At 52.2% G+C, this 22,947-nt stretch overlaps 1 protein-coding gene across 11 annotated transcripts in view; it reads left to right on the top strand.

Moving 5' to 3' along the window:
• The window catches only part of PLEKHA7 (pleckstrin homology domain containing A7), a 203,595-nt gene that overhangs the window by 177,086 nt on the left and 3,562 nt on the right, over positions 1-22,947 (top strand). For 10 of the 11 annotated variants that reach the window (XM_084771585.1, XM_084771588.1, XM_084771586.1 and 7 more), the window contains 13 exons: positions 6,036-6,104; positions 6,272-6,352; positions 7,121-7,270; positions 7,707-7,808; positions 9,636-9,744; positions 9,897-10,123; positions 13,311-13,499; positions 13,578-13,695; positions 14,735-14,838; positions 15,410-15,610; positions 17,935-18,090; positions 20,949-21,082; positions 21,733-21,872. In XM_084771585.1, coding sequence (XP_084627711.1) covers positions 6,036-6,104; positions 6,272-6,352; positions 7,121-7,270; positions 7,707-7,808; positions 9,636-9,744; positions 9,897-10,123; positions 13,311-13,499; positions 13,578-13,695; positions 14,735-14,838; positions 15,410-15,610; positions 17,935-18,090; positions 20,949-21,082; positions 21,733-21,872 — 1,780 coding nt within the window. Of the gene's footprint in view, positions 1-6,035; positions 6,105-6,271; positions 6,353-7,120; positions 7,271-7,706; positions 7,809-9,635; positions 9,745-9,896; positions 10,124-13,310; positions 13,500-13,577; positions 13,696-14,734; positions 14,839-15,409; positions 15,611-17,934; positions 18,091-20,948; positions 21,083-21,732; positions 21,968-22,947 lie in introns of all 11 variants that reach the window. The other variant, XM_084771582.1, reaches the window with a different exon arrangement.

The following is a 22,947-nucleotide window of genomic DNA, read 5'->3' as shown; positions in this document are numbered from 1 at the left end:
CAGGAACTTGATTTTAAAAATACATATCTGAGCCATGTATGATAATACACATCTGTAGTCCCAGCCTTTTGGGAGGACTGAGACAGGAGGATCATTTGAGCCTATAAATTAGAACCCATTCCACAGAACATAATGACTTCCTCCCTTTAAAAATAAAAGTGGTTTTTTTTTTTTCCTTTTTCTAGTAAGCTGGCTCATACCTTGGGTCCCAACACTGAGAGCAGAGGTCAGTGACTCTCTGAGCTTGAGGCCAGCCTGGTCTACATAGTGAGTTCCAGGACAGCCACCAAAGCTTCCTACAGAGACTCTTATCTCAAAGAGCAAACAAATTTCAGAGCCTGGCATTCTATAGGCCTGTAGTCCTAGCACTCAGTAAGGCAGAGGCAGAAGGATTGCTTCAAGTTCAAAGCCAACCTGGACTGCATAGTTCCAGGTCAGCCAAGGATACATACATAAATAAGTAAAAACAAATTTAAATGCGGGGGTTGGAGGTAGAGCAGACAAAGATGCCCCCTGACCCGATTTTGACCCTCGGGATCCATGTAGTGGAAGCAGAGAACCAAGTCCGCACGTGGTCCTCTGACCTCCACACATGCACTACGGGGTGTACACTCAGAGAAATAAGTCAATAAGTTTTGTTTTTGAAGGCAAATCTAGAGGTCTCTGCTGAGTTAGCACTCCGTGCCCAGAACCTGGGCACAAAGTCAAGCTTTGGTGTGGCTCTTGTGCACGCTGACATTTGAGGCCTGCCATTCAGGGACAGAGATTACAACCCCAACAGTGAACTAATCCACTGGGGAACTTCTAAAATGCATGTTTTAGTCAGGGTGTCTATTGCTTTGAAGAGATGCTATGACCACGGCAGTTCTTATAAAGGAAAACATTTCCCTGGGGCTGGCTTACAGTTCAGAGGTTTAGTCTGTTGTCATCATGGCGGGAAGCATGGTAGCACGCAGGCAGGTGTGGGGCTGGAGGAGGAGCTGAGAGTTCTACATCTTGCCCCGAAAGCAGCAGGAAGTGATTCCAACTGGGCATGGCTTGAACATCTGAGTCCTCAAAGCCTGCCCCCAGTGACCGCTCCCTCCAGCAAGGCCACACCTCCTAATAGCCTCTGGCCCCATTTTCATTCAAGCTACTACAATGCACATCAATGTTTGAGTCCTATGCTTAGAGACTCTGACCTAATTGATAATATATTTAAACATTACCCTTTTAAGAATCAAACTGAACAATTTCTTAGAGGTCTTTTTAAAAAGATTTGTTTATTTATTATGTATGCAATGTTCTCCCTGCATGTACACCTGCACACCAGAAGAGGCACCAGATCTCATTATAGATGGTTGTGAGCCACCATGTGGTTGCTGGGAATTGAACTCAAGACCTTTGAAAGAGCAAATGGTGCTCTTAACCTCTGAGCCATCTCTCCAGCTCCTCTTTGGTGTTTTTTTTTTTTTTTTAAAATACAGCCAGGGTTGAGAAAGATTGACTCAAAGTGGTGGTTTTGTATATTTTTGTTTTTGTTCCGAGACAAGGTCTCATCTATCTCAGGTTGTCCCTAGAAGCCCAGTGACCTTGGACTTGTATCTTGCCGCCTCTGTCACCTGAGTACGGGGTTGCAGGTATATCTGTGTCCGGGCCACGCGGTACAGGATGGAGCCCAGGGCTTTGGGACTACTAGACAAGCCCTGGACCTGCTGAGCTGCACTTCCCTCGCAAGTGCTGCTTCCCAGGTGTGGCCCCTGCCAGCTGCAGCCATAGCACCTGGGAATCTGTTGGGAACTCAACATCTAGAGTCCTAGTGCAGAGCTGCTTCACAAGAACCTCTGGGGTACAGCCAGCCTTCCAGGTGACTCTGCACACTAAAGTTGGGGAGTCCGAGCAGGCATCCTGAGGCCAAGCTGGGCGTGTGACTTGGGGTGAAGCACTTGTCTAGTATACATGAGGCCCTGAGCGCCATTTCCAACCCTGTAATAAAAAATAAAATGTCCGTCAGCCTGGGACCTGCCCACCAGGAGGGTGGAGGCAGTATTTTCTTTTTTTGTTTGTTTGTTTTGTTTTGTTTTGTTTTTCGAGTCAGGGTTTCTCTGTGTAGCCCTAGCCGTCCTGGACTCACTCTGTAGACCAGGCTGGCCTCAAACTCATAGAGATCCACCTGCCTCTGCCTCCTAAGTGCTGGGATTAAAGGCGTGCGTCACCACGCCCGGCTGACACTGTTTTCTTTAACATGTCTGTGTCCCTGTGTACATGCGCGCGCGCGCGTGTGTGTGTGTGTGTGTGTGTGTGTGTGTGTGTAGGTGTGTGTGCATATGTTAGGGCATGCATGTGGAGGTCAGAGGACAGCCTGCAGAAGCTGTGTCTCTCCGTCCACCGTATGGATCGTGGTGATTAAGCTCAGGTCCTCGGGCTCGGTGGCAGCATCACCCACTGAGCCATCTCACAGGCCCAACAGACTATAACCAGAACAGATTGTAAGCATTTGGGACCATCGGTTAGGCGTGAACATTTCAGCTGTACCGCAAGTGTGAAAGCAAAGCCTGAGGACTTTTCTTTGGAACATAATTGTTAGAAATGAGATGACTGCATGGCGTTACTCTAAACCAAGACTCCAGGTGTGACAGCATGTGGGGAGGGAGGCAAGAAGAGGCCGGTGTCTTCTGTCAGGCTTCCCCTCACCTCCTGCAGCAGACACAGGAAGGGAGTGAGCTGAGAAGTGGCTCCTGTGCATGGTCAGCCTGCACAGGGGGCCCCTGAGCAAGCAAGCTGCTCCTGCCTGCTCTTAGAGGCGCAGCTGGGAACTCACACCACCACCCAGGCTCCTCTCGACTGTCTGCGCACCTCATCTTTGAGGTTCCCCTTCGCCAGCCCCCCGCCCCCCCAGACTGTGGCTGCTTCAAGTGTTGTTGGATGTCTCACCTGTTACGTTTTGTTGTGTTTGCCTTTCTGTTTGCAACAGATTAAAAATAATGAACCTTTGATCAACGTGCTTTACAAAGTGCTGAAGAAGTCAGCACGGGGCTGTCGGCCCAGGAGAAGCGTAAGCTGACCGCACCCAGGCGGGGCCATTCCATTGCTGCTGGCGCAGGGCCAGCACCATCACTTGCTTAAGCAGTTGCTCTCCTGAGTGCTCCGCGCTTCCTGCAAGTCATTTTGGTTGATTTTTCTTTTACCAGAGCTCTCCTCAGCATTGTGGCCAACGCATTGGGCTGAGCTGCTCATCTGTGGTGTCCTGTGGCTCCATCTTTTGTGTTGCAGAGGGTTGGGGAGCTGCCTGGCTTGCGTTGTGTTGTGTCTCCATCCTCACTTGTCAGCCTTCACACAGATAGGGCCGAGCGTGAGTTTCTTGGGAGGGAACAGCAGTTTCTACACACTTTAGAGAAGCCTTAGGTTCCACCGTCTTTGCCTTTTGTGGGGCAGGATTTTGACGTGCAGGTCCCAGTCTGGAACTGGGTGGCCACCCCATGTCTCCTTTGCAGTGTACCCAGCTCTTGGAGCATTCTGAGGGAGGCTACAGACTTGGGGGGCAGGTGTCGTGTCCTGATGTGATAGAGGAGCCGGTGGGACGGCCCAGAGGCCCTGAGTCTTTTCCCATGAAGAGATTCTCTAGGATGAATGAGGCCCCGAGACCTTTGATTTTTCTGGTGACAGATACTGGGGGCATTTGTTGGGGTTTTAAGTGGACAGAAATACTGTTACCATAGAGCACAATTTAAAAAGGGAAACTAAGCTGCCATACGCTACTGTTCATCAGAGCATCCTTTCTCAGGAACAGAAGAGAGCTAAGCTGAAGGACCTCTGAGCTATGTAAGGCTTTCAGGGAGCCGGTGCCCTGTGGCCTGTGACCTTTGCTCCATAGGAAGCCAGACCAGGCAGAGTGATTTTGACATGTTCATGAGCTCATCAGCTGGCCATCTCCTGATCTCCATATGCCAGGTTCTGGCTGGGCGTCAAGGGTAGAGAAAATACATTGTAGTCTCCACAGTGGCCCCCAATGTGGCTAATATGTCTGGAGAGGACAAGGAGCAAACATCATTGTAATCTGATGCTCTAAGCACCACGGCAGAGACAGGCAGCAGTGTGAGAGGAACACTCTGAAGGGCACCAAACCCACTCAAAGGGAAGGAAGAAAGGCAAGCACTTTGAATTCCTAGCTCCCACTGTCCTATGAACAGCACACTAAAGAGGACAAGAGAAGCCGATTTCTTAGAAAAGAAGGACCATGGATCTCCGTGGGGGGAGAGGAGAGACAAAAGCTTGGCTCCTGAGTCACCAAGGACAGCAGTGAAGGGCACACTTCCATTGGGGATGCCACCAGAAAGCTTAATTTACATCTCTCTCTCACGATGCCTTTGTGTGTAGACACCTCATTTCTTTCCTGATGGTGCGAGATAAATGAGGCATTGCTCGCTTAGATCCCGTGCCTTATTTAAGCATCAGAGAGTACATCCTCAATAAAGAGCTTCAGGGGAAGAGGGGGAAGAGTTTGCTGGGGAAATCCCCAGAGTGTACCTCAATTTGAAAGTGATTTCTAGCTGGTTAACGAGCCAAGGCTGGTGGCTTCAGAGAAGAGACCTGCTCACAGCCCTCCCCTTGTGAGGAGGGCTCCATATGTTCTAACTATGTTTGTACACACACTCTGCCACAGACACCCCCCCCTCAAGAAATCCCATGACTGCTTGCTGAGTGTCTTCCCTTATGCCGAAGCCTTATATTCAGGCTTTGCCACAAAACAAACAGGGCCAGGGTCCCCGCCTTCTGCTGTGTGGCAAAACGGAATCAGTCCTCAGCTCAAAGCAAGAAGTCATTTGATGGGCATGGTGAGATGAGCACTCACTGCCTCTTCTTCCAGAAGACTCCGGTTCCATTCCCAGCACCCGCGTGGCAACTCACGACTGTAACTGTAATTACAGGAGATCCAACACCACCTTCTGTCCTCCACCCAGACAAATGTATATGGTACACAAGACATACACGCAGGCAAAACACCCATACATGTAAAATAAGCATTTTTTTAAAGAGACGTCATTTCACAGTGGCTTGGACTTGCTGAGACAGGGTGTAGGACAGTTGGGCACGTGGCTGTGGCCAGTCTGAATGGACTGATCCACACATCTTGAGCCTTCTAGATGGAGTGGGGAGAAAAACAGGCTGCCCCTCCATCAGCTGTCTGTCTGTCCATCCTGGGCCCCTCTGCCTACCACACTCGTACTCCCTGCCTCTGCTCTGGTTGCCCTATCCTCCATGACCACTGGTCGGACCTGCCAAACAGAACAGTGCTGGGCTCCCTGACTTGAGAGGTGCTAAGTCTGACCGTGGGAGCTCACGTCTCCATAACCTAGGCAGGAAGGTGCCCTGGGGAATTGGAGGCCTGCAGTAGGGAGTTGGCATCAGCTTGTTGGGTGTCAGTCAGAGTAGGAAGGCAGCACGCTGCCTGCTTACAGCTGACTGAAGGCGTGAAACAGGACATTCCACCAGCCTGGAAGTGAGGTGACTTCGTTGGTTGCTTTGTTGAGATGGTGAAGTAGGTTGTAACTACAGTAGCCAAGCCCTGTCATCTGCCTGTGGACTTTAAAACACTGGCTGCAACTGACCTGGGTCCCTCTCTCCCTTTGGTTGGATCTTTCAGTAGCATAGGGTGAGGAAGGCTGTCCCTGTCTGTGAGGATGGGTGCTTCTCAGAGACCTGAAGCAAGCAGGCTGACAGCAGCTGGTAGGCCTGTGTTTATTGCCAGCTGTAGTAGCGGGCCTCTCTTACCAACGGTAAGCCTCCAAAGACTCAGAAATGTGTCATGCTCATGTGGGGCAAATTGCTGGCCCTGTAACTTGCATTCTCTTTAAGATGGCCAGAAAGTTTCTGTTTTCCCATAAAATGGAGGAGGCATTACAACAGTGCAGATAGTGCTTGAGTTTTTGCCCATCTTGTGCCATGTGCCTCCCGCCTCTGCTGAGACCTCCACATCCATCCACCATAGGACTAAACTTCCTTCCTGATTTTCGGCTCTGCACGACAAATTAATCATTAAATTGTTCACCTCCCAGATGACAGGCCGAGATCTTCTTAAGGATCGAAGTCTGAAGCCGATGAAGATCGCTGAGAGTGACATTGACGTGAGTTACCAGTGACAGGCTGGCTCCTAGGCCACCTCCTGACCTGGACCTGGGCAGCTTCCCGAAGGGTTTGCATGGTTCTCTGGCCGGAGGCTTTCTGTTGGTATTCCCCGGGCCATGCCCTGTTCTCACCCCTCCCCCGCCCTCTTCCTCCTTCTTGCTGATAGGTCAAGCTGAGCATCTTCTGTGAACAAGACAGGATCCTGCAGGACTTGGAAGACAAGATCCGAGCTCTCAAAGAGAATAAAGTATGCATGGTTTCTGCATAGTAGCGGGGACGGGCGGAGAGGCATGGGGTCGCTCTTGTCTTTGCTGACACAGGATTTGCCGTCTCATGTTAGCATTGATGAACAGGAAGGGCTAGAGGTACAGATCGGGTTTTGGAGTGCTTGCCTAACATGTGTGAAGCCCCTGCCTCCATCCTCGCATGACAAAAGCCAGCTGTGGGTAGCACACACCTACAATCCTGCCATCTAGAAGGTAAACTCAAGGGGGAGTCAGAATGTTAAGGTCATCCTCAGCCACGCAGTGCTTGGTCCTGTTTTTAAAAAGCCACAATAAATAAATAAAAGCGTTAGTTTACCCAGTCTTTTGTCTAAGGGTATATTCCTCAGAGACTCCTATCTGAGCCTCCACTCCTTTCAGAGAGAACAGTCTGCTTGGCTCAAGAACCCCCTCATTCTGTGCTGGCCCCAGGCTCAGCCTGGGAGAGGGCCTTCACTGTTGGCTCTGATGGCCTGACCCACGAAACCTAGAGTTCTGCCGTGCCTTTTTTTCACGAGAGCTTGTGAAGCTTTTCTGTCAGTTTGTTCATTTGTTTCCATATACTCTATACAGAATCAGAAGGTGTGCACTCACCTTGTAGATATTTGACAGTAGATTTGACATGTAGATTATTGACAGTCTGAGCTGCTCCTCTCTCAGGCCCTGTGTCTGCTTCAGCTCAGCTCTGGCCGCTTTGGCCCCGTTGTCTTGCCCGTTGGGGTCACTCTTGCTCTTGGCCGTTTGTGGCACAGGACCAGCTGGAATCCGTGCTGGAGGTCCTGCATAGGCAGACAGAGCAGTACCGCGGGCAGCCGCAGCACCTGGACAAGATCACGTGCCAGCAGAAGCTCCTGCAGGAGGACCTCGTGCACATCCGTGCGGAGCTCTGCAGAGAGTCCACGGTATGGAGAGGGTGACACGGTGATAGGCATGGTGATGTGGTGACATGGGCTGGCCATGGCTGTATTCCCATCTCCCCTGCTGCTGTGTTGAAGGCCAGGGGTGAGAACTTGTCCCTGCCTCCTGGTGGCGGCTCATCCAGGGGTCGCACATCTGACTCTATCCACATCCGAGGCTTCGTTCCATGAGGACGTTTAGGGAGGCCCAGTTTCTTGGAGAGGTCTTCAGGCTGTGTTCTAGCCTGTGCACAGTGCACGCTGAGATGTCAGAGCCTCCACTGTTGTAGCCGGCAGTCTGGTGTGGTACATGCAAGGCGAGGAGGGAAACCATCTTGGGGTGGGGGAGTGGGCGGCCCAGGTAGCCAGGGTGCTCTTGACTCTGGGGAGGGGATGAGGTGAGGGGGCATCCAGGGACCAGAAATGTTTTCCTGGCCAATAGGAGATGGAGAACGCCTGGAATGAGTACTTAAAGTTGGAGAGGGACGTGGAGCAGCTAAAGCAGACCCTGCAGGAGCAACACCGACGAGCCTTTTTCTTCCAGGTAACCAAGAAAGAGGGTTGTCACCTCCCTCGGCCTCATCACTAGCCTGTTAGGGCTGTGAGCTCTGCAAATCAGCTATCCCAAGCTCTCCCTTGGCAGAAGCCTCTCTGCTCTGCGGGCCTAGCTCTCAGTGTTTAGGACAGAGACAAGAGGGACACATGCGGTACCCATACCCGCTTGGAGTGCACTTTGGAGGCCCAGGGCGAGCTTCTCCTGGGCTCCCTAGACAGCAGTGGGAAGCCCAGCCCCTGTCTGCCCTCTGAGTCACTCCTTGGCCTGAGGAGAGAGAGTGAACTCAGTCCCTGGAGGCTCCTCTCCTCTCCTTTACTCTCTTTTGCATCTCTGGGGTGCAGGCTAGGTGATCCCCATCTCTGTGGCCCCTACCCATTATGGAAAAGGTGGCTTTAGCATGAAAGTTAGCACATTCCAGCTGACCTGTGTTCTCCTACTGTGGTAGGCAGCAGGCTTCTGCCCCACCCTTAACAGCTTTAAGATGGAGAATGGCCTGCTTCCCCCATCTGCTTCAGATCTGTCTCTTCTTGGGGCTCTGACAGATTCAGAGCATTGAGTTCAGCAGTGTCCCTGGAGGCTCCTTGTGCACGGGGCACCATGCTGAGCCGCTTGGGGACCTGGACTTGCTGAGTGATGATGAGTTCTGACCAGGTCCCTCTTCAGGCCACTCAGTGACCGTGTGGACCCTGGGCAGCCCCTGACCCTAGGAAATGAGCAGCTTCTTTGGGGAGATTCGGTTTTTCCATGGGCCTACTGTCCCCCCACTTGCCCATAGGTGGTTCTGGGAGACCAGCCAAGAACAAGATAGAGACTCTGGCTCAGGAAGGACCTCAGAGAACCCCTAAATACACCTAACCCCCCCCCCCATTCCCTTCATTGGAAACAGCATTGCACAGTTCTTACCGTAACATACCAACTGACTGCTATTGCTAAAGTATTCCCAGCGGTTCTGTCTAGTTGACACTGACGCGTGTCTGTAGATCATAGTTTTTTGAGACAGGTCTCCCTATATAACCCAGGCTGGCCTTGAACTTGAAATGCTAATCTTAGCTCTTCACTAATTTCTTTTATTTTCTTTCCTTTATTTTTTTCCAAGTTTTTTTTTTTTTTTTTTTTTGAGACAGGGTTTCTCTGTGTATCCTTGGCTGTCCTGGACTCACTTTACTCACTTTGTAGACCAGGCTGGCCTCGAACTCACAGAGATCCACCTGCCTCTACCTCCCGAGTGCTGGGGCTAAAGACGTGCGCCACCACACCCTGCCACTTTTTTTTTCCCCCAAAGCTAGAGTTTTGTCATGTGGCCCAGGCTGGCCTTCAGCGGGGTAGGCCAGTCCTGCACCTGCTTACTGAGTGCTGGCAGTTAGGGTATGTGTCCCCACAAGAAGCATCCCAACTGGCTTTAAATGTACTCTCGTTAAGTCATATTTCAGAATTTTCCATCCTGTGGAACTGAAAGCCTGTTCTCTTCCCCATCCTCTCCTCTAGTCCTGGCTTCCTGTTCTCCTTTCTGTCTCTGGGAGATTGACTAGGTGTTGCGTTCATCAATCAAGTTGAGTCCTGTGCTGTTCACGGCAATCTATTTTTACGTTAGGTGAAGTAGGCCGGTTGAGCTGGTGAACCCTGCTCCCAGCGTCTGTCACTAGCCTGGTTCTCAAGCAGACTTTGAGTGGGCTTGATAACCAGCCCTGGCAGGTTTTCAAAGGTCGTGTCACCCCTCTGGTGACAGACTCTGACGAAAGACATATGACAAATCCTCAGAAGAAGGTTCTAGTGAGGAGCCAAGAAGACCCTGAACCAGCGCCCTGTCTTCCCCAGGAGAAATCACAGATACAGAAGGATCTGTGGAGGATTGAAGATGTCATGGCAGGCCTGAGTGCGAATAAAGAGAACTACAGAGTCCTGGTGGGATCTGTCAAAAACCCAGGTTAGGCAGCCAGCCATCTTCCTGGTGACGTGGGGACGGGAGGGGCAGGCGGGACGGCTCTCAGAGGCAGTCTCTGTGGTAGTTACCTCACTTGTGTACTAAGGAACAGGGTCTTGATTCTACCCTTCTGTTGTCTCTCTCCATACCCTCAGAAAGGAAAACGGTGCCTTTGTTCCCTCACCCATCCGTGCCTTCACTCTCTCCAACTGAAAGCAAGCCGGCCCTGCAGCCCAGCCCTCCCACCAGCCCTGTGCGGACCCCTCTGGAGGTCCGGCTCTTCCCACAGCTGCAGACCTACCTGCCATACCGACCTCACCCACCCCAGCTGAGGAAAGTGATGTCTCCTCTTCAGTCACCAACCAAGGCAAAGCCTCAGGTGGTAAGCCATGGCCACGAGGGCCTGAGGGCGTGCTTGTTACTTCCTGTAGAGATAGGAGCACAAGTCTGTTCCTTTCACAAGGCACTGGCGACAGACCGAAAAAGTGGCTCCACCCAAATGCAGCTTGGTGACCACTGAGTTTACTGGCCGTTTTTGCAGCAGTGTGACCCCAACACCTGCATCGTTAGAGTCCACCCCAGCGTGGTCATGACTCACAGGAGCTGTATTGGCAGACTCGCTGCTTTTAGTCGATCTGAGATCTCTCCTCCCCAAAGCCTAGTGTGAGGTACAGGTTTAAGCAGCAGCCTTGCCGGACAGAGCGGGAGGTGCTAGCCTGGGAGCCAGGACACTGAGATCCAGCCCTCAGCTTTAGCTGGGTCCTTGGGCAAGTCCATCATTTTTCTGAGCTCCCTCAGTTTCCTTCTGAGCAGATGTTGGAACCTGGGTCCTCTGGATAAGTATTCAGTTTTTAACTGTTGACAGCCCCAGTTTTACTTTTTTTTTATGATTAATTTATTTATTATTTATATAGTAGTCTGCCTGTATATGTGCCAGCAGGCCAGGAGAGGGCACCAGGTCTCATTATCAATGGCTGTGAGCCACCATGTGGTTGCTGTGGATTGAACTCAGGACCTTTGGAAGAACAGCCAGCGTTCTTAACCTCCGGGCCATCTCTCCAGCCCCAGTTTTACTATTTTGTATGGTTGTTTGCTTGTTTTTAGACATTCATATTTGTGTAACAGAAATATATGTCCTAGGGCTAGAGAGATGGCTCCACAGTTAAGAACACTGTCTGATCTTGCAGAAGACCCAGGTTCGATTCCCAGCACCCATTTGGCACCTAACATTGACTGTAACTCCAGTTCCGGGGGATGTGATGCCCTTTTCTGGCCTCCGTGGGCACCATGAACTTAGTTGTACAGGCAAAACATCCATAAACAGAAAACAAAAATAAATATTGAATTTGTCTTAGTTTTTCAAAACAGGGTTTCTCTGTGTAGCCTTGGCTGTCCTGGAATTGGCTTTGTAGACCAGGCTGGACTCGAACTCACAGAGATTCACCTGCCTCTACCTCCCTGAATGCTGGGATTAAAGGCGTGTACCACCACCGCCCAGCTTTAAAACATTTAAGTATCTAGGGCCTGGAGAGAGAGCTCAGTGATTGAGCGCACTCACTGCTCTTCAGAGCATTGAAGTTTGCCTCCTAACCTGACATCTGGTGGTTCCCAGCCGTCTGTGTGCTCCAGGAGATCTGAAGCCTCTGGCTCCCAAGGGCGTTTGCACTCATACGCACCTACATATAATGTACATATAAAGATTATTATTAAGATATCCATTGTGAAAAATGACATTAAGATGTGTTGGGCCTGGCCAGGCGGTGGTGGCACGTACCTTTAATCCCAGTGCTTGGGAGGCAAAGGCAGATCGCTGTGAGTACAAGGCCAGCCTGGTCTACAGAGCCAGTCTAGGACACCCAACGCTACACAGAAAAACCCTGTCTCAAAAAACAAAATTAAATTAAAATAACCAGTAACGGGTAATTTCAAAGGACACAGAAACAAGACTACAAAGAAAGTGCCTAAGAAAGTGTTCCCCCCTCCAACCTTGTCTCTAGTTACTCTCTTCAATGACAGGCAATGGGTATTTTGGGTTTTTCTTTCTGGAGAGCTTTCTAGACCCTAGTGATTCTGATGTCTTGTCAGGATTGGAAACTGCTAATTCTAGGGAGCCTGTGCCTGCCCGTCTTAGGCAGGTGGCTTACCTTTTGCCCGTTAGTGAAGTGTGCTGCTTTCAAAGACCGCTGACGGGGGACCAGTGAGGTGGCTCAGCTGATAAAGGTGTTCACTACCAAGCCTAACCTGAGTTGGATCCCCCAAGACCCACACAGTAGAAGTGGAGAATAGATTCCCACATGTTGCCTTTGACCTGCATTTGCGTGTCATGGTATGTGTGTGCCCTGACGCATGTGCGCACAGATGCACACATACAAATGCACTAAATGAAATTTGAAAAAACATTTCAAGGATGTTGGTGACTGTAAAACCAGCTTGTACTCTTTTCTAAATGCTGTGGAATCTTGAAATACAAGGTGAAACTGGAGTAAGGATAGGAAGTTAAGGCGGAAGGCAGTCCAGCTGTCAGCAGTGAGTGAGCTTTCTGGGCAGTCAGGCGTGGTCTCCTGGCATGGAGGAGCCACAGCCACCAAGGACCCAGTAAGCACACTGAGTACCAAGGAAACTGACCTTGTTCCCTGCTTCCCAGGACATGACCTGCAGTGCAGCTGCCTCTTCTGCCCACCTGTCAGGCCAAGGCAGGCAGGAGAGACTTGTAAGAATGTTCATTTCGGGGGGGGGGGTGGGGGAAGGGGGGGAAGAGAGAGAGAGAGAGAGAGAGAGAGAGAGAGAGAGAGAGAGAGAGAGAGAGAGGAAGCAGACTGATAAACACCCCCACACCACACAGGACCCAGGTCTGTGAGCCGAGCCTCTGAGCCTGTGGGTGCAGTAGCTGTCTGTCCCTGGGGTGTGTGCTGTTACCATCTCAGAAGTGGTAGACAGCACCCCCTCCCTGCAGCACATGCTGAGGAAGCAGGTGTCATCTGACACTGCCCAGAGTGTAGGTCCAGGACACCAAGTGCTGGAGCTGGGGGACACAGCCCGGCAAGACTTTGAAACTAGAAAGCATATTGGATCAAAGAGAAGAGTTGGGATGAGGTGGCCCCGCAGAGGTTCCTTGGCTGGGGTGGTGGCGTACCTCTGAAGTAGCTGTGGCAGTACTGTGTACAGCACCCCCTTCAGCCCACCCTGTGGCAGTACTGTGTACAGCACCCCCTTCAGCCCACCCTGTGGCAGTACTGTGTACAGCACCCCCTTCAGCTGACCCTGTGGCAGTACTGTGTACAGCACCCCCTTCAGCCCACCCTGTGGCAGTACTGTGTACAGCACCCCCTTCAGCCGACCCTGTGGCAGTACTGTGTACAGCACCCCCTTCAGCTGACCCTGTGGCAGTACTGTGTACAGCACCCCCTTCAGCTGACCCTGTGGCAGTACTGTGTACAGCACCCCCTTCAGCTGACCCTGTGGCAGTACTGTGTACAGCACCCCCTTCAGCCCACCCTGTGGCAGTACTAGGTAACAGCACCCCTTCAATCCCATCCTCCTGAACACTGGGTCTGGTTCTTTTTGAACAGGAAGATGAGGCACCTCCCAGGCCACCACTTCCTGAACTCTACAGCCCAGAGGACCAGCCCCCAGCTGTGCCACCTCTCCCAAGAGAAGCCACCATCATTCGGCACACATCTGTGCGAGGCCTCAAGCGACAGTCAGATGAGAGGAAGAGGGACCGTGAGCAGGGCCAGTGTGTAAACGGGGACTCGAAGGTGGGCTGAAAAGGCTGAGTGTGGAAAGGGCGGTGGGTGTGACACTAGTGACTTGATGGCCTCAGACTCTGTCCACAGGTGGAGCTCCGGTCCTATGTGAGTGAGCCAGAGCTGGCCAGCTTCAGTGGGGATGTGCCTCAGCCCTCCCTGGGCCTCGTGGGCTCTGAGAGCAGATACCAGACGCTGCCAGGCAGAGGTAAGACCTGCTATGGAGCGTCTCCCTCCACTCCGCCACGCGTCCCCACGCGTCCCCTCTTCCTGGGCCTTAGATCCTGGTCTGCACACTGCCTCTAGCTGGGACTGCTGAGGGGGAGGACCTGCCTTCCTCCCACACACAGCCGACTTCCCTCCCTCTTTTCTCTTCAGGAGTGGTCTATTTTTCCTCTCCATTTCTGTCTCCAGGAGCAAGAATAGTGATTGCCCTAAAGTCTGACACTGTTGAACTGTTGTGTGTGAGCCTCATACTCAACAGTGCTGCTAGGCAGGTGCTGTTACGCCTTCCATTTTAAAGATGGAGAAAGGGGCTGAGGCAGAGGCTGGAGAGATAGCTTAGTGGTTAAGAATGCTGACAGCTCTTCCAGGGAGCACGGGTTCAATTCCCAGCACCCACATGGCGGTTCACAACTGTCCATAACTCATGCAGGTGGCATATATGTGTGTGTGTGTGTATGTATATATATATATATATATATATATACATACATACATACATACAGGTAAAACACCAATATACATAAAATAATTCTTTAAAGTTTAAAGAAACGAAAGGTAAGAGAAATTAAACATTTACCAGTTAGCTGATCGCAGAGGAGGCCAGCCACCCCAACACCCGGCTCTGCACAGCAGCCTGCAGGCTGGGGTGCTGGGACCCTCCAGCACTGAGACCTGTGTCAGCCAGAGTCTCGGGGAGCCCTGTCGTAAGCTCTCTTCACGGGCCTCCCGGTTTCTCCCTAGCGGGATTCCCCATGACTCCGCCGCAGAGGGATGAGGCTCTTGGTTCTCTTTCCGCCTGCTGCAGCCCGGCGCCTCTGTGTGGAAGCAGCTCTGCAGGGACAAAGGCCACCCCAGGCCACCCCAGGCCACCCCTCCTCTCTGCCTGTGTTCCCCCTCATCTAGGCCCACGGGGAAAGAGCAGGACAAGTGGGGGGCTCTTTGGTCCCTCCTGAGGGCGGGGTGACGAGGGAGGCCTTGGGAATGGCGGCCACCGACACACCTGATCTTCCTTCCCCGCCAAGGGCTCTCGGGCTCCACATCCAGGCTCCAGCAGTCGTCCACCATTGCTCCCTATGTCACACTCCGGAGGGGTCTGAATGCCGAAACCAGCGCTGTGACCTTCTCTGTAAGTGGCCTTAGGGTGTGGAGGGGCTTACGCTCCGTAGAAGGGGCCCCGGGATGGGCAGTGACCATCGAGCCTTAGAGAGCCCCTCCCTGCTCACCAGAGGCCATTACTCTGCCACCTCTGTTCCCTTACGACTGCCAAGCCTCGCAGGGCCGTGAGAAGTCCAAGAGGCCTGTACCCTAGGTGCACCCTGGAGTACAGATGTCAGCCCAGCCTCAGGGTCTGCCTCTGTCCAGAAAACTCATTAGGGCAAAGGGCGTTGGGTACTTAGAGGGCGTGATTTTCTGTGGCTGAGATGACTAAGCAGGGCGGGGGCAGGTGTAGTTCAGTTGGTAGAGTGCTTGTCTAGCCTGTGTAAGGCCCTGGGTTTGGTGGATCCCCAGATCTGCATAAATCATGCTTGATTGTCAACACCTGTAAGCCCAGCACTTGGGCGAGATCAGGAGTTTAAGGTTATCCTTGGCTACACAGTGAATTCAGGTCCAGCCTAGGCTACCTGAGACCCTGTGCTAAAAGCAGGAAGCTGCAGCATTTCTTGCCCCATCTACTCTGTGTCTCGCCTCCTCCTCAGAGACCCAAGAGTGCCTTGGAGCGCCTGTACTCAGGGGACCACCAGCAGGGCAAGATGGGCGCCGAGGAGCAGCTGGAGCGGATGAAGCGCCACCAGAGAGCTTTGGTCCGGGAGCGCAAGAGGACACTGAGCCAAGGAGACAGGACGGGCCTGCTCCCAGCCCGATACCTCAGCCAGCCACTGCCTGGAGACCTTGGCTCAGTATGTTAGGCGGGGCTGGGGCAGAGGCCAGCACTCCCCCAAGTCCCCCAAGCACACACACGTCACCTCTTAGGGTGACCTACGTGGTTGAGAGAACATCCTGTGGGGCTGTTTGTCCACAGCCCCAGCTGCACGTGTGAGCTGGCCAGAGGATGACCAGGAAACAAGAGTAGGAGGGGTAGCTAGCGACAGAGGCCTCACCCGTTCTCCAGGCTAAGTGAGAACGGCCTCTCCGCTGAACTAAGGACTTGAGAGTGTAGGACCCAAGGAGTAGAGGAAGACGGTGAGGAACAAGATGATGTGCAAGTCAACCACACAGCCTCCCAGACTCCCAAGCAGATACTGGAGCCAGGGGAGGCAACTGAATAAGGGTTGGTGCCCCCAACCCTGAGGTGCTGCTGGTCTCCCACAGCCCATGGTGCTGAGGCCTCAGGTACTCAGGAGGGCTGGGGAAATTGGTGCTGCCCCCTGGTGGCTGGCGCTGCACCTGCCCACAGTTGCCTTGGGCCCGTTGTGGGGACATTCCATTTGGCTTTAGGGTTTGGAGCCCCTAGTCCCCCAGCCCTTGAGCCTGACTGCTCGCTCCCTAATTCATCGCACAAGCTCCTTCGCTTCTAGAGTCGCCGCTCATTGCCTCTAACCCCGCCTGATTGTCTTTACCGACTCTCTGACGGCCCCTGGGCCTTCTCTAACCGGCCAGCGCGGTCTCTGACCAGGCTTGTACTAGCAGCTCTTGTGTCCCTAGCCTAGCAGGCACCGCTTTCCACTGCCCTGCTTTGTGTAGGCCAACTGACTGGTAATTCACCCATCCCAGGAGCTGCTCTGTGAGGACTGTAATCATTAGCAGAGGTCTGGGCCTTGGGAATTTACAGATTCCACGGCCTAACACCAACCTTAGAGAGTGCAGACGTAAGTTCTACAAAGTCCGGTTGTAGTTCCTCCTATCCCGTCACACAATCCCTTACGGAAAAGCTTTTGCAGTTCTGATTTAGTAACTTAAATGGATAGCAAAATGAACTATTTATTCAGAGGGCCTCTCTGCACCTGTTAGTCACCAAACAACAATGTCTTTAAAAGCTATAAATCCATTAACTTTTAAGCTTTATAAGTAAACATTATATGGGGTAACCCTGACTTTCTACAACTTGCTGTCTGAAATACAGAGAGTATTTCAGAACCGTAACTCCAATACCTTGTCATTTTTTCTTTGAAAAAAAAAAGGCTGTGTAAATCTCATCAACGCCAATAAACATGTTGCTTCCTATGATGGATTGGCGTGGTTCTTCCGCAGGGTTACCTTGCAGAGTGCGGTGAACTGCTGCAGTTTGTGGAGGCAATCAGGCTGGGGTTAAATGAGGCCTTGCCTCTATTTGAGCACTTGTGAGCGTGGAAGAAAATGTGTGTTTTCCTTGTGAAACATTGACTCTATCCCTGAACTTCAGCCTGTTGGTTTGCTCTGGCGAACTTGAGCTTGTGCATGAATGTGTGGACCGCGGCGATGGCTTGGGCGTGGGGCGGGTGTGCAAGCATCTCCCTGCAAGGGAAATGGAGAGCAGGGGAGGCGGCTGAGCGCAAGCATGTCTCCTCACAAGCGTGCCCTTTGTTTGCTCAAGGTCGGAGATCTGAAGTGAACAGGAAGCCGTTTTGGAGCTGGGCAGACTCCTTGGGTAGATTTTCCCCTCTGGGGAAGAGACAGTTGATAGAAAGTTGCCACTGTAAAACAGCCTTGGAGCAGTTACATCTCGTCTCACTTTTAGTTTCAGTTTTAATTTGTTTTCTGGTTTAAGAAAAAATCTCTTATCTCAAATGGTTACCACTTTTCACGACAGTTTGCTACACTGGTGGCCAAGCAGCTCCTTGGGACTGGTTGGAACTCTGCAGGGCTGCTGGGATTCAGCCTTGCTGAGAAGGGCCAGGAGAGAGGTCCTCCCCGAGGGCTGGAACGCAGTGAGGGCTCCTTTCGTCCCACTGTTTATTACACCCAGAGTGTGTATGGCTCCTAAACCAGAAGGCCTTGGGGCAGGGGTACTTGGAAGGGGCAAGTCATCCTGGGGTCACCCTCTTACACCTGGGAATGTTTGGATCCCTGGGGACCACCGTGAGCTTACGGTCTTCCTCTAGTAGGATGTGCATTTGGGCGCTCTGAGGTCCTAGACCAGATCACAGCCAGCAGTGTGGAAGAGGTCACCGGATGGAGGTAGAGGCCTTGTTTTCTGTCACACATACGGCTCCAACAGTTGCCTGAAGTCTCAAAGGTCATCCACCTTCCCAGGACACCTGGCCTCAGGGCCCCGTGTGAGGTTAACCCTCTCTTCTGTTGCCAGTGGAAGCGAGAGCAAGAGTTTGACCTTCAGCTGCTGGAGCGGGCTGCACAGGGGGACAGAAAAGACAAAGAGGACGGCTGGCTGAAAGCGCAAGCCACACCTGTCATGGAGTTGGACCTGGAGCCGCAGGACTATGACTTGGACATCAGCAGAGAGGTGAGGCAGGGGCTTCCTTGTGCTTCCTGGAAGTCATGGCCACCAGGCCTCGCCGTGCAGCCCCCACCAGGCAGGGCTCAGCTTCACTGTGGCCCCAGTAGGTGGGGACATGAGCAGTGGCTTGAGACCGTAAAGACTTAATGCTTCAGGCCTGCTTTCTGTAATTGGGAACAAATTGTGCCTGTTTCCTTAGTCATGATGTGAGCAGAGTAAGTGACTCAGCATGCCCCCAGGAGGTTTAGGAAATGTCCCTTGGCATTAGTGGTGGCCCCTGCCAACAAACCACATGTGGTGGGAAAATAAAATACAGGGCGGGTCTGAAAAGCACAGGAGACATTTCTAGCTCCAAGGAGAGCCAGTCTTGGTTTGCATTCTTCTGGTGCCCTCTGGTGGCTCACTTGCATCATGACAGGGCAGGCCTAGGAAAACAAGGCAAGAGAAAGGAAAGTCAGTCTTCTAGGTGTCTCTGGACTGTAGGCCGTGTCTGCAGCTGCTTCAGTCCTTTGTGTTCCCAGCACTGGGAAGGCACACAGTAGGCATGCTGCAGATGCTTGCAGATAGACGACTTTGCTGTTTGAATTTTCAGTGCCCCCAAACCTTTGTACAGGGACTTGGCCGGCTGCACTTTCCCATGTGTAGGATGAGCTTGGGTCTATTTGATGTGAGGCAGAGCCTCAAGTGCCTTCTTCAGAGGGGCTGTGCCAATGTTGTTTTTGGTGGTGGTGGTAGTGGTGTGTGTGTGTGTGTGTGTGTGTGTGTGTGTGTGTGTGTGTGTGTGTTTTAAAACCTGGGTCTCACACATGCCAAGAACACAGAACTACATACTCAGTGCTCCTGTTTTCAAGAGACAGGGCAGACAGTTTATAGGCTAGTTTTGCCAGTGGTTCGGGACTCACAGGGAGGGGCTCTGAGAACAAAGCTCACACTGTAGGTAAGGTGGTGCTTGAGTGGCTGGGTTCTTGGTTCTTGCTCCCAGTAGCCAACAAGTCCAGTCTCCTGCCCCCAGGCCTTTCCTCTGACAACGTACACAGTGGTAGCCAATAGTCTGGGCTTTCTCAGTCACAAAGAACCTCCAAGTGTTACCTTGGCAATGCAAGGGTGCCCTCTAGTGGCCTTAACTGGCCCGCCAGCCCAGGGGAAATTTTCCTTATCTCTAACCTAAATCCTCCTGCTACAATGCAGTCTGCTTCCTTCTCTAGACCTGTCCTGGTTGGGGATAACAGATACTTCCTGCCACCTTTCAACAAAGTGAAGGGCCATGTGAGGTCAGTTCCGTTACTGAGACTGAAATCAACCCAGCCAAGAGCAAAGAAAACTACTTTGAGGAAAATTAAGATGACATTTTTTAAAATCATGGGCTTAAGTGGTCCTAAAAGTGTGGTCAGAGGTTTTCAGAGCTTTAGATAACAGGTTAAAAATAGAGATTTTTTTGACTGGTGCTGGCAAAGGATGACCTTTAAATTTTTTTAATTAAAAAAACTATTTTGAAAAGTTTAATGTGCATTAGTGTTTTGATTGCATGTATGTCTGTGTGAGGGGGTTGGATCCCCTAGAACTGGAGTGACAGGCAGTTGTGAGCTGCCATGTGGGTGCTGGGAATTGAACCAGCATCCTCTGGAAGAGCAGTTAGTGCTCTTAACCCAGCCCCTAAAAGCATTAAAAAAAAAAGCTTATTGAGACAACCTGTAGAGTTGTACCTCCTACTGTATAGGTCCCCAAGATCAAGAGGTCATCAGGCCTGGCAGCAAGCACCCTTAACCTGCACAGATTAAGCATTCTTTCAGGAAAGGGGTGCTGTGAGAGCAGAGTCGATGAGTAATGTGGGGGGAGGGTCTTGTCACCTGCAAGAATCACCTCTGTCCTTTGAGCCAGGCCCCCTAAGGTTAGGGATGAGGTTCCCACAGAGTGCTTTCCCAGAGGAAAGGACTAGAGAGCTTTTAGTAAAGGTGACATAGATACACCTTGCACAGTCAGGCTGCGAATGGGAGCTGAAAAGGCCACCAGTCTTCATCCATTGAGGTGAACCAAAATCTATGCTCTGCCCAGAAGTGTGAGAAGCAACTTGGTTATTAATCAGCTGCGTGCTGCTGGTGTTGGCTTAGACTTTTCAGTCAGTCATATCTGATGTGTATGACAGCCCCGCCCCCCCAGACTCAGGAGTGTATTTGAGACAGGAAATGTTTCACTGTGATTAGGTCCTCAGTTTACTCATAAGTTTTGGGAGGTCTCTAAGCTGCCTGGCTGTGGTTCACCCTTTTTTGTTTATTTGGTTGGTCAGTTGGTTGGTTGGGCTTTGCTGTTGTTTTCTGTTTTGAGACAGGGCCTCTTTAGGTAGCTCTGGCTAGCCTGGAACTTACCACGTAGACTAGAGATCCACTTGGCTCTAGCCCCCAGGCTCTGGGATTAAGTTCATTTGCTATATCCCAGCCCTGAAGCACTTTCCTAGGACACAGAGGACCCTTGTTCCTCTGTCATCCATCGATCCGTCCACCGTGGAGGACTTGCTGAAGGGCTTCTCGACACCAGGTCCTTGAGTTAGAAAGGGCAGAAGAAAGGCCCTTATGTGGGAGGGACATGAGAGCTCCACTGAGTGGGGTGGCACTCACTGGGCCTTGAGGGCCACACTGAGGGTCAGGTGCTTCCTGTGGGAGCCGCAGTGAGCTGCTGCTTCCCTTTCCCTCGGCCCCTAGAAAGCTGTCTAGTGCAGAGTGCTTTGGCATGAGTCATTTGACGATCTTAGTGAGTTTCTTCACCTCTGTGGACTCTGCTTGCTTCTCACAGGGTGGGCAGGGGGAGGGTGGCATGCCTCAAACTAGAGTGAGCTCACCCTCCATCCTACCACCTGATCCCCTGTCCAGCTCTCTAAGCCAGAGAAAGTCTCCATTCCTGAGCGGTACGTGGAACAAGACCCTGAGGAGCCGCCCAGCCTTGAGGAGCTGCAGGCACGGTATCAGAAGGCCGAGAAGATACGAAATATCCTCGCCCGGTCAAGGTCAGCCCTTGCTTGCTCCAGTCTGGAAGTCTCACAGACCCCATGTCAGGTGATAGCTCAGCCATGGGAGACCCAGGCCAGGCTGACTTGTCAATATTTTGCTAGGTTTTCTTTGAAAAAAATCTCTCTGATTGAAGTGAAGGGGGCAGGCAGGTACTCAGATGAGAAAGCTTGCCTCAGTCACCTTAAAGGAGCTGAAGAACTTGTGACAGGTTCCTGTCCCAGGTCCATGTCCCCAGATTTGTCCCCAGTGATTGGCAAGTGTAAACCATTAAGCCAGCTCATTGAGGTCACCTCCAGTGATGAACATTTGTTCCCATGCTCCCTATGGATCCATAGATGGGCCCAGGCTTGTCCAGGCTGCTGGAGGCTTTACCTACTTCCTGAACACTTGGACCCCAGGAAGTGGCCTCTCTGTTCAGTACATTAGCCACTTCGTATCTGGATTTATCAGACATCTCCAGGCAGAGCCCTTAACTTGAGGCCTACAGGAGGCATGGAGTTGTGTTCGTTGTAGGCTTAGGGAGAAGCAGGCACTCTTGTCCTGCAAGAAAACAGGCTGCGCACATCTGATGCCCCAAAGTGCTGAAGGCTCCCCTCCCTGCAGCCATGGAGACACTTGCATGAACCTTCTCTCTGCTCCCCAACAGCATGTGCAACCTGCAGCCGACAGGCCAGGACCGCAACAGCCTGGCCGACCTGGACTCGCAGCTGCAGGAGCAGGAGCGGATCATCAACATCTCCTATGCCCTGGCCTCTGAGGCCTCTCAGCGCAGCAAGCAGGTAGCAGGTAAGGCCACGGGTGCCAACCTCCAGGGCCTGCTTCCTGCCAGCTGCTCCCAGTAGGACTTGTCTTAGAGCCAGCACGTTAGCAAACACTGGCAGGTAAGGGTGTGTGTTCTCTGTCCTGCCTAACAGCTGGGAGAAGAGCGGTCCCTCAGTTCCTTGTTTGCTAGCTCTGAGATAAGGGGACAGGGGAGTGTCTTTCCTTAGGAGGAAGGGAACAGAAGTGATGCTGGAGCAGGGATTTCTAGGTGGGGCAAAGCAGAGAGCCCCTCTAATCTCTGCCTGGAAAGCCTTCCATGGTCCTCAGTGACCCTCTGGCACAAAGCAGGAATTGAGAACTGAGGCTCTGCCAGCCTAGCCAAGAGACTATCCCCTCGGTTACCCGCAGCGCATGGTCGCTGTGTTGTATATGAAGGCTGCTTTAAGAACATGCTCATAAAGCCAGCTGTCGGGAAGCCGAGGCAGGGGAATTGCTGCATGCATGCTGTAGGCTAGGCCAGCCTGGACTACAGAGTGAGGCCCTGTCACAAAGAAAACAATAAAAGAGACTCTTGTCAGAAAAGGGACCCTGGGCTTCTCCCTCTACCCTCATCTCCCTCCCTGCGGTAGCCTCATAGTCCACCCCGTGTAGTTTGTCCGCTCATGCAGAGGTCAGTGTGGACCCCTGGCCAGCTGTGTGTCTGGGATGGACAGGCAGAGGTCCCAAAGTAGTGCCATTCTCTCTACTGGCCCTCTAGTCCAGCTGGCCAAGGGTGAGGTGTGCAGGCCCTGTGGCTGTTGGACCTGTGGAGTCTCGTGTGGGGAGCAGCTTTGACATCACTTCCGGAGGCTGTGGAGTGACTAATGACCCAGACGCCTGCCAGACACTCAGGAGCAGCCTGTCCTCTGTCCCCATGCCCTGATCCCACAGAGCTCCTGAAACGCAGCCTCGTGTGGTGGCTTCCATCCACGATTCCAGCTAGGCAGGTGCAGGCAGAAGGAACAGGATTTCAAAGACATTCTTGACTATATACAAGTTTAGGCCCAGGATAGACCACACCGAGGCCTTGTCTCCAAACAAAACCAGACTAAACCAGAGT

Source organism: Acomys minous, assembly GCF_964271855.1.
Source record: "Acomys minous genome assembly, chromosome: 2".
Taxonomy (NCBI): domain Eukaryota; kingdom Metazoa; phylum Chordata; class Mammalia; order Rodentia; family Muridae; genus Acomys; species Acomys minous.
Note: the sequence above shows the minus strand (reverse complement) of the source record. Positions and strands in the feature narration are given on the sequence as shown.